Here is a 10387-nt window from a genome sequence, read left to right as displayed (position 1 = left end):
CTTTCTTTTCTGGTGAAGAGTTTTGGCAATGCTGCAAACTTTTGCATGCCTCATTCTCATAGCGGATCACATATCTGCGAGTTACCTTTGCGGCATTCTCTTAACTTCTCCTTCATATGGTAGATCGCAGGCACATTCTTCTGTGACTGCTATGCCAAGCCTAACTATCGGACATAGCTCGAAAGAGGAGACCTCTGTTTCTGCTCTGTCAAGGACATGGGGAGGCAGCAATGCTGGACATCAAATGACACACACGGGCTTGGAGAAGGTTGATACATACAAAGGTGATCAGCCTTTGTTTATATCGCTGTGTTTCATCCAAACGCTGATTTGATTCTTAAAAATACTTGCATCCTAATGAACTGGTGGCACGTGGTAAATGCAGGTCAAGCATACCGTCACTTGGCCTTTGCATGACTGGCTTAATTCGTCACTTTGGGAGGAAGTGCTGTGCATTGCTTGTAGAACATACCAGATAATTGATAAGGAAACCAATATGTGCTGGTCAAAAGCAAAAGCTACCTGTAGAGTGCTTGATTATCTGAGAATGGTGGGATACCATGCACTTGCCCCATACCATGCACTGGAAGGAACGGATCATGCGTATGTTTCACATACCGTACAGTTAAAAGGACATGTGGATGATGTTGCGCAGATGTCGTGCTTACAGGGTACAGAGTGACTATTTTCGCTATTAGCACTAAATCAAGTCCATAGTGAATGGTTCCCTCCACATGAGAGGATCTTGTACTGTCATGACCACTGGAAAGTTAAGATGGATATCCTTGGACAAGCTTGGCGGCTTCAGAATCTCACGGATCTTCTTCATGCGATGGCAACTGTTTTTTATTCACATTGTGGTCAAAAGCTATGGAGGGGTGGCACTGAAAGCAAATTTTTGTGTAAATTGACTCTTGGTGGACTGGATGCTTGGGAGATGACGTTGAACCTTAGCATACAAGGGCTAGGTCCTGGTTTGGAATGTTGTGATGGAAGGATGCCCTTTGTTGTGGCCAAGCTTCGTTGAGGAAAGGTTTTCATGTTGGAACTGTTTCATTTATGTCACATGCTTTGAGAGATGTCACCATTGCTTATTTGGTGCCTGGTCGTTTGAACATGTCTAGTTCATCTTACTATCTTGGGAAAGTCTTTTGAGGTGTTCTAAATACAAGGTATTTGGGTAAAATCCCCTCCAATGACAATTGCAACATGGTAACATCTGTTAATTTTTCGCACATTTTTTTCAAATGAAGTGCTCTTTTGAGAGAGAGAGAGAGAGAGAGAGAGAGAGAGAGAGAGAGAGAGAGAGGTGAAGTTTTTTAATGTCATAGGAACAATCCCGAGAGACCTCAAAGATCTATCCAATGTAAGACTTGCCACTCAAGAGGGAACACTGTGAGAGAGAGAGAGAGAGAGAAAGAGAGAGAGAGAGAGGAGGGGGGGGGGGGTTTGAGGACTTATCAATGTCTCTATGAGGCTGATTTGGCCTATGAGACCAAGACAATACATACATTGAAATGTATCTCTCATTAGAAAGAGCCTAAAGTTCAAGACTAATAAATTGTGAGTATTACAAAGTTATAGTTCAAAATATACAAGACACTACCGAAGCTTTGCTTTGTTTGTGCTGTGGGTGTTTCGGCGTCCTCAGGAGGTCGTGGGCACCACACCCTACTGAGCGCCATGGGTCTTGTATGATACATTAATGTATGAAGAGTACTCATTTTTCAAAAAAATATGAAAGCAGATTAGTAAACTTCATGCTTCAGCTCTTCTTTGCCTATCTACAATGGATTTCACTTCATTTTTGATATCCCTATCATAGTGCTCCAAATACAATGTCGTTGAGATTGTTGTACAATACAGGGAGTTCCAGCAAAATTGTTTTAGTTGGAAGGTCAGTGAGCAAACCTCTAGTGGATGGGATTTTTGAAACTGTAGTCGCCTATAGAACAGACTTGACGATATTGAGATTTTTGTTCCTACTTTGTGTTAGAAGTAGGCTTTCGTGTTTCCATTTGTATCAACGAGATTTGTAGACAACGTTCTTCCATCTGTCAAAGGTGAGACAACAATGTGACTCCAGTTTTTCCGCAATTGCTAAGTAAAACATGAAGACGTGTTTAATAAGCATGGCCAAGCCTATTCTATTGTATGCATGTATGTGTTTATGTTGTATGTTTAATTGAGGTTGATGCAATGCGTGTTAGTGATAAGGGTGTTTAGTTACCATGCAAGAACAGAACACATTCTTTATATCCATCTATGAAATATCCAACTTCTTGATGCAGCCAATGCAATAATCGCACAAATGGTATATCGTAATGACTCGGCTAAAAGTCCCCTCATGACCAATTCCATATATTTGTGTATACATAGCCTTTTGCTACCAAATTAGCTTTACTTGTTGGAGGAGATAGATGTTCTCTGTGAGTGACCCTTTGTGGGTTAAGACATCAAAGTCTTCATTGTGAATGACATCTTGAAATATAATTGTTGAACTGCTCGAAATTGTATAGAGTCTCTGTCGTATGTAAGCTCAGTTCTTTTCAGCTTTCTATCCGAAGCCTTAAGAGGAGAAGAAAGTTAGACAGACATTTGAAATTGTATTAATTCCAATGGAGATTGGACATGCCTTTGCATGTCCTTTGTTTAGTTTGTCAATGGGCCTTTTCATTTTAATATCAGAGCCTTGGATGACTTTACTTCTCTCTCATTTTATTCTTTCAAATGCCAATGTGAACCTTTGTCTTGTTTGATGTGAAGAAAGTCTTCACTGTGGACAGTATGCATTATGCATAGTAACAAAGCCATGTAGTGGATGCTGCCACTTGAGAGAGAGAGAGAGACACCTCTAATGCAGAGATTGAAGCTCGGATTTCACTGAGCTCTTCCAAGTACCTTTTCTCCAACACTACCGTCTCGGCGAGCTCAAAAAGCAAAGGATCTACTATCTCAACCTGTAACATTAGCAAAGGGACAACCACAAGAAGATTTAGAATTTTTCTCATGTAGGAAAATGGAGTCTTTTTCAGTGTTTTTCATACAATGCATGACATCAGGAGCTTCTGTTCCAGAGGCACCGCATACCTAGCTAGGTACGATTGAAGGCAGGGGACTGCCGGCCCCCCCACCGGGCCGGCGGTCCCCTGCCCCCAATCGTACCTAGCTAGGTATGTGGTGCCTCCCTCACAGAAGCTCCTGATGTTGAGGTAAGTCACAATGTGGGAATTATTGTGAGAATTTTTTCAAAACTTCTTGTGAACACTCATTAGTCTTGTCGTATGGAAGCTATTCAAGCTTTGTCTAGATAGTGAATTGGATAGCACCTGTGGTAGTAGCATAGTAATTGCGGTGTCCATGACGTTCATTATAGTTACACCAGAATTGAGTGCATTCTTTAAAGAATGTGTGCTCACCTACATCAATAAGTTGAGGTCAGTTCTTAAGCAATGTCAAAAATCTGAATTTGTTTTTGCCTTTTGTTAATTGACTAAGAAGTATACATTTACTCCATATAGAGGCACATTGACCACGGCTGTCTCCAAGGCGGTTACAACTTTGTCGATGAAGCTTAGGTAGTCCTCTTGCACCATGTCCCATTTCTCCAACGGCCCGCTCTATCATTACAAAGCCAGGTTTTTAGTGCATATGGAGTCAAGTTATTACTCAAGGGGTGTACCTCTAAAAATGCAAGTATAGCATGTGAGTTCAAAATGAGGGATATTTTATTTCGCAGAATTTTCAAAATTTGATAGGATTGAATTGATAGGATTGCACCTATAAAGTACAGTGCAGTACATTAGTTCAAAGCAAGGGATATTTTATTTGGCAAATTTTTAGAATTTGAAAGGATTGCATTTACAAAAGAAGTTTCTTAATGTATTTTGAGAAAAACAACCTAACTTTTTCAAAGGAAAAAGGGTCATTAGATAACTTCATGGCATGTAAAATTAGTGTTTTTTGCTAACACCCTTTGAATGCACCTGACATCCTATAGGTGAAACCCCCAATTCCCAAGGTTACTGCACAAACTAACTTGAATGACCAAAGTTGGGTCATTTTTAAGTTATGAAATGCAAGGTCAAGGTGTTTGTGTGCATCAAAGAGACTAGATATTGAATCCAAAAGGCTTTGAATTTCCTCAATATCATGTCCTATTTACTATGCTACAAATTATTTTTTTAGATTGTTTATTTTAGGCACTTGATCTTTGTCATATATAGCTCTTAAGATTTACCTGTCATGTAAAGCGCCGAAAACCTCAAGTTTTCCTTCCTGTTTCATGTGGATCCTGGCGTTTAGGTTAGGTTTTCGATTGAGTTTGAAACTCTACAAAGGAGGCCTTTACTATGATTAAAATAAGCTTTAACTTTGCTCACAAAGTTTACCACACTAAGCTGCATAAAACTGGGCATATAAAATAAAACATTTGAATTTCTCCTCTAATTGTAATTTCTAGAGGAGACATCTTTGACGTGTAAAGCGGAAATTTGACTTCAAAAATTGGGCATCTCTTGCATCTAGTAAGAATTTGAGAAACAAATTATAGGAGGCTATCAATATATCAGTGTATATAGGAATAGTTGCATTATAAATTGATAGTATAGCTATGTGTTCGTCTATGCGGCTACAAATTGCAAATAAGGGCATCCAATATAAGCATGGAGATAAAATGAAAATGCTAAGCTCCTCATACTTATTCATAAGAAGATTTAGAAATTTTCTCATGTAGGAAAATGGAGTCTTTTCCAGTGTTTTTCATACAATGCATAACATCATGAGCTTCTGCTCGAGAAGCACTACATACCTAACTAGGTACGATTGGGGCCAGGGGACCACTGGCCCCCCCATGGGCCGGCGGTCCCCTGCCCCCAATTGTACCTAGCTAGGTATGCAATGCCTCCCTCACAGAAGCTCATGATGTTGAGGTAAGTCACAATGTGGGAATCATTGTGAGAATTTGTCCAAAACTTCTTGTGAATTACTAAAGGAGTAGAATGAGCTAGTCACTTTGGTGCCTAAATTAGACTCTACATTCTCTTTTTAATGCAAATAAGTTGGGCCATATATATAGCTTATGTGAAACTAGCATGTTCAAATGATTATTTAATAACAAATAATTATGCATTGTCTGACAAGCCATAAGCTAAGCTTACCAAACTCAGGGGTGCACCTCTAGAAATGTAAGTATAGCACGTGGGTTCAAAATAAGGGGTATTATGTTTGGAAAAATGTTTCAAATTTAACATGATTTCATGTACAGAAGGGTTTATATTGCATTTTGAAAAAAAAAAAGAAAACAAACAAATTGATTAGTAAAAAGAGGTCATTATATTGCCTCGTAGCATATAAATATTTATGGTTTTTTAAATTAAATATGTGATTTTCCTATAGGTGAACCCCACAAGTTATCAGTTGACTATATAAAGCCATATGGCTTGCTTGGCAGCAACATAAGAACGAAATTGTTTGTATAGCAAATCTTTCAATTTTGGGCATGACACTAGACTCGGACACACAAGTGGATCTGTTAAGCTGACAAGCATTCATGACATAACATTACTGCAAGCTGCTCTTGCCTTACCAAGTTGTCGATCATCGTTGAGAGCTTTTGGTCAAGACTGGCCTTGTTCAAGGCCATCTGCTTGGTTGCCACCGATGTTTGTAACTGGAAGAGGCTTATGCATGCATTGAAAAGCAAGCTCTGCATCAAAATTAGCAGGTCAATTAAGTAGGGAATAAATTTTGTGAGCACCTTTCTTTGACAAACATCCGAACGTCACCAAAAGCAAGAGATAAAATCACTAATCTAAACTTAGTTTGATAGACTTGGTAAAAAAACCCAATTTGCTACTTGTTAAGTTTGTGTTTTGCATGAAACATGCTTCAGAGAAGAAGAGAGATAGGCGTACATTCTTTTGTGTGCGTATGATTACCGTGCATAGGATCCTCTACATTCAATAGGCCATGTGAGTTTCTCTTGTTTTAAAATGCGTATGCAACAAGAAAATCTAGAAAAGGAAGCCTCCCCTCAGGTGAGAAGGGAGGAAAAAAAAGAACAAGGTGAAGAATCACATGGACATCCTATCAGGAGAGAAACACACATTCCCCATTGAATTAGATGGAGCCTTTGCAAGCTAGAAATACACACAAAAGAATGTACACCTTTCTCTCTTCTTCTCTAGGGCATGTTTTAGCATGCCAAAACAAAAATCAACTCTCGTTTGAAAGACCATCACAACATGCATCCATCCCATGTACTCAACCCATACTTTGCTCACCTCAGCCATAGACTCTTGTGACTGTGTTGCAACCTTCAGGCTGGCATTATGAAAGCGCCACTGCAAGTAGCGGTTGTTTAGAATGGCCAGATCGGCGGCTGCACAACTATCTGAGCGCCTGCCTCTAACCATCACATCCCGTGCAGGCATTGTCAAGCTTAACCGCCTTTGAGATGGCCCCTTCCCATCTCCATTTCCTTCTGAAGATTGCCTTAAGAACCGCCTACTAAAAGATCCCGGACTGGCAACATCCCCATCTGTTAACAAGCTTCGACCGCTTAGCTCTTTTGGCCTTGACATTGAGCCGCCTGACGATGAGCTCTCGGTGTCCGACATTATACACCCCGAGCTATCAATGGAGTCAACTCCGTCATAGGATCTACAGCCTCTCTCTGGTACTGGCACATTCTTCTTGCCTCCCTTCAGACCTCTTGGCGGCAGACCTGCTTCCCTTCCATCCATTGAGAAGCTTCGAACGACCTTTGCGCTCGTGCCCGTCGAAGAAAATGGAGACCACGCTGAGGTCGAAGTGCTGCGGCTGAGTCCTATGAGAGGGCCTCTGCTTTTGTCCTCTTTTTTTGAGCTGTGATTCTTGTGGCGATTTGGCGTAAGGAGCGATGCGACGGCTTGTCTCAGAGATGAAGAAGAAGGCGTTTTTTTAGCTGTGAGAAATGTTCCTTTGGGAGCAGGAACTTCAAGGATACTATGCAACTTGTAGTCAAGCTTAGAGTTGAGGTTATCAATGGGCTTCACATTCTCGCCTTGCTCTCTCCGGTGAGGTGTTGCGTTACCGGTTTCTACTTCATTTTTCTTCCTCGTTGGCTTCCCTGGCTTTCCCGGCTTCCCGCCATCGTCATCCAAAGGTTTCACCAGCTGGTGTATAGTACTGGTGTTCAAATTTTGAAAGTGCTCTCCCAGATGCTTTCCCAAAGAAGTAAGTGTAGCTCTCTCTTTTCCATGGTTATTCATGCTTCTTCCCTTCACTTTCTCCATCTTCTCACTTTTCAAAGGAGGATTAACAGCATGCATTACTTCGTGATGTGACTCATATGAGCCTTGCTTGCTTGAGGCTCTTGTATTCCTGTCATGTCCGGGACTGTTACAGCCCATGGGGCGGTCGAGGGCATCTAGTAAGGAAATAGGAGTATTTGTGTGGATAGGAGTAGTCTTCTTGAAAGTGCCTTTTTCTTCTTTTTGACTGCTAGGTTTGTCACCTTGCGAGCTATTCTGAAACCTTGTGAATGCAGACAACTTGATGTTGGAGGCTGGCCAAATACCCCCATCGAAACTGGCACGATGACCAGGATGCTGATGGCGGTCCCTAGTAACTCTCACAGGGGACATTAGCAAATCGGCATCGCTGCTAACAGGTGCAAGAGCTTTGCTTTCTGGAGTTGAGAATACGTGAGGCTTATCATAGGAAGGCAATATAGTTGCCTCTTTGTAATGGAAATCTTCAGCAATAGCTCTCCTATGCTTCAGGGCAACAGGGGATGCACTGCTGGCAGCGATGCTTTCGCTGCCAATTCTGCTGGGCGAGAAGTCAGGCGGAGCAATCTGATTGTAAGGACTCGTGGAAGCGGGTCGAGTACCACGATTTGGGTCCCGCAAGGATGCGACATCTGATGCAATGTTGTATGAAACATCCGGTGGCACATCGACGCAATTGTGGTGAGGGCAAGAGGCGTCGCGCGTGCTGCCACATTTGCAACGGCTGCATAAGATGTCTGGCCCATTACCTGCATGAATATACTTGTGGCGACTTGAGGAGACTCGAGAGGAAGGGGGGGCATCCGCAGGGACTGTAGGAGGGCGGCCGGGGGACATGCACAAGAAGCGACGATCCTGTGCTGCAGAGGAGAACGTCGCGGATTGGTAGCGAGCTAGCTGGCTGGAGTTTCCATAGCCCAAGTCCTCATTTCTGTGAATGGGCTGTTGCTGCTCGACGCTATCGTGGGCGCGCCCCATTGGAAAGGGACGCCTGACAGCTCCTGCGGAGGAACAGGGGAGCAGGCAGAGAGGGGGAGAGAGAGTGTGCGTGCAGCAACAAAACAAAGCGCAACGTAACAAGAGGCGCGACGGCAGGAGGCGGAGTTCTCGTCTCCATGGGCGGCAAAACCTGGAGAAAAACATTTTGTCAACTATCCAAAATGCGCAGGATTTGGCGTGTGAAAAGAGAGTTTAACGTCGTAGTCCTTAAAGGTCTAACGGATGAGGAGTTGAACTCAAGACCTGTTATTCAAGAGACCATGCCATCTCCTTAATAATTTCGAGCAAGGTTTAACCCCCGCCTGCTTGAAGAGTAGTACGGTCAGTCGCCTTCAGCGGCCTCTCTCTCTTTTCCTCTCTTTGGCTTCTCTCAATTTTGGAGTTTAGCTTTCATGTCGCAGATTTTGACATGTGTAAAGGCCTCCCCCATTCGCCATATTATGTTAGTTTAGATTTACTTTGACTCAACAAAAAATAGGATCCCCCAATCATTCTAGCTTTTGATGATTTTTTAAAAATAGTGCACCCAAAAAAAAATATCATCCTTTTTTTTTGAAAATCAATACCCGTAAGATTCCCCCCAAACGACCTTTGCACCTTCCTCTTCGCCTCCTCCTTGCCAAAAGCACGACATGCAATCTCCTCATGACTTCTCACCCATGTCAACATCTTTCATAAAGCCATAGTGAAAGCATAGGTGATTGCATCTTAAGGGGTTTTCACTTTGCCTCTAGTGATAGTAGCACATGTGATTGCGCAAGACCACACACCAACTTCCCTCCGTGCCCGGTGAAAATAGGCTCCATGGTTTTCACTTTGCCTCTGGTGATGCTTACATGATATTCATCAACCACGAAAATTGAAAGTCACTGGCATGTGGAGTGCTGCCTTGCATGAGAGAGAGAGAGAGAGAGAGAGAGAGAGAGAGAGAGAGAGAGGAAAATCTTTGTAGATTCTCCTCTTCCTACTTTATTCAAAATCATGCATACATACTCTTTCAAAAAATGGACATTGGGAAGTAGTACCCTTCTCTATGGAAGGACATATATTTTCATTTTCCTCTTCTAACGATGAGATATCACAAAAATGGCCATTCAACTTTTGTAATTTAGCGGTATGTTTGGTGAAGAGTATAAAATGTTAGTATGTTTCAGGCACGTGGTATCGGTTCTGATAGGTGTTCAGGGTGCATATTGGCTAGCGAAGACCTTGCCCACCTCTTCATGGAACGTCCGGCGATTAGAGGCTTGGGAGGGAAGGTGTACAAATGAATACAAAGAACGTGGAAGGTTGGGTTTTCAAGAAGGATCTGTGCCTTGGAAGAAAAGAGTTTTGCAGTCCTACACTTCTAATTTGTATTCAAGTTGTCAGATATTGTTTCTTCAGCAATATATGGAAAGCCAGGAACTGCTGTGTCTTCGATAGCGACCTCTATGTGGTTAACTCTCAAAGATTGTACAAGAAAGTAAGGAGTTAATATTGGTGATAGGTAAAAGGTAAATCTTGGATGATTGGCTTAGGGTGACTCGCCATCCAGTCGAGCCTTGATGTGTAAAGGATTGGGCTTTTGGTAATAGCACGTTGTTAGGTACTTCTAGCTAAGCTCTGATGTATCCATCTAACCTTCAAGGCTTGGCATGAGCTTGAGACTGATTTGTATATTTCTTGGTGGCGTTTTAATACAATCACTCACAATTTTGAGTTTTGCCAAAAAAAATTAAAAATGTTGGGGAGGAGATGGGGAGAACGGTTGCTTCCAATTCCAATCTTGCTTGCACACCTCCCTGTCAATCTCCCCCCATCTCTCTCAATTTTCAAGTACATGCACACCTAGACTATGACAACACACACACACATAAGCTTGATAATAAAAGAGTGTAAGAGAGTAAGAGAGGAGATGCAGACTTGATTAGGGAGTACATAACACATCATAACTTAGTATAAGAGAGGAGAAGGAGAAATTTGAGAGTATTTACACAAGAAAGGCCTAAAAATTGTATCCCCAAACTCCACATCACCTCTTGTGGAGTTTCGTATTTAGTATTTGCTATTATTTGTTGGTGCCAAAAATTGGAGGCCCCTCTTTTACACTTAGTCCAATTTAGTTATGAGTG

At 42.1% G+C, this 10387-nt stretch overlaps 1 protein-coding gene across 1 annotated transcript; it reads left to right on the top strand.

Moving 5' to 3' along the window:
• Positions 1 to 28: 28 nt before the first annotated feature.
• On the top strand, positions 29 to 1196 carry LOC147440539 (uncharacterized). The gene is made up of 2 exons (XM_086530261.1): positions 29 to 284; positions 386 to 1196. The coding sequence occupies exons 1-2, from the start codon at positions 29 to 31 to the stop codon at positions 415 to 417; spliced, it is 288 nt and encodes a 95-aa protein (XP_086386387.1). The 3' UTR covers positions 418 to 1196.
• Positions 1197 to 10387: the final 9191 nt, after the last annotated feature.

The sequence above is a fragment of the Adiantum capillus-veneris genome, chromosome 15 (assembly GCF_014529385.1).
Source record: "Adiantum capillus-veneris isolate H3 chromosome 15, ASM1452938v2, whole genome shotgun sequence".
NCBI classification, from domain to species: domain Eukaryota; kingdom Viridiplantae; phylum Streptophyta; class Polypodiopsida; order Polypodiales; family Pteridaceae; genus Adiantum; species Adiantum capillus-veneris.
Note: the sequence above shows the minus strand (reverse complement) of the source record. Positions and strands in the feature narration are given on the sequence as shown.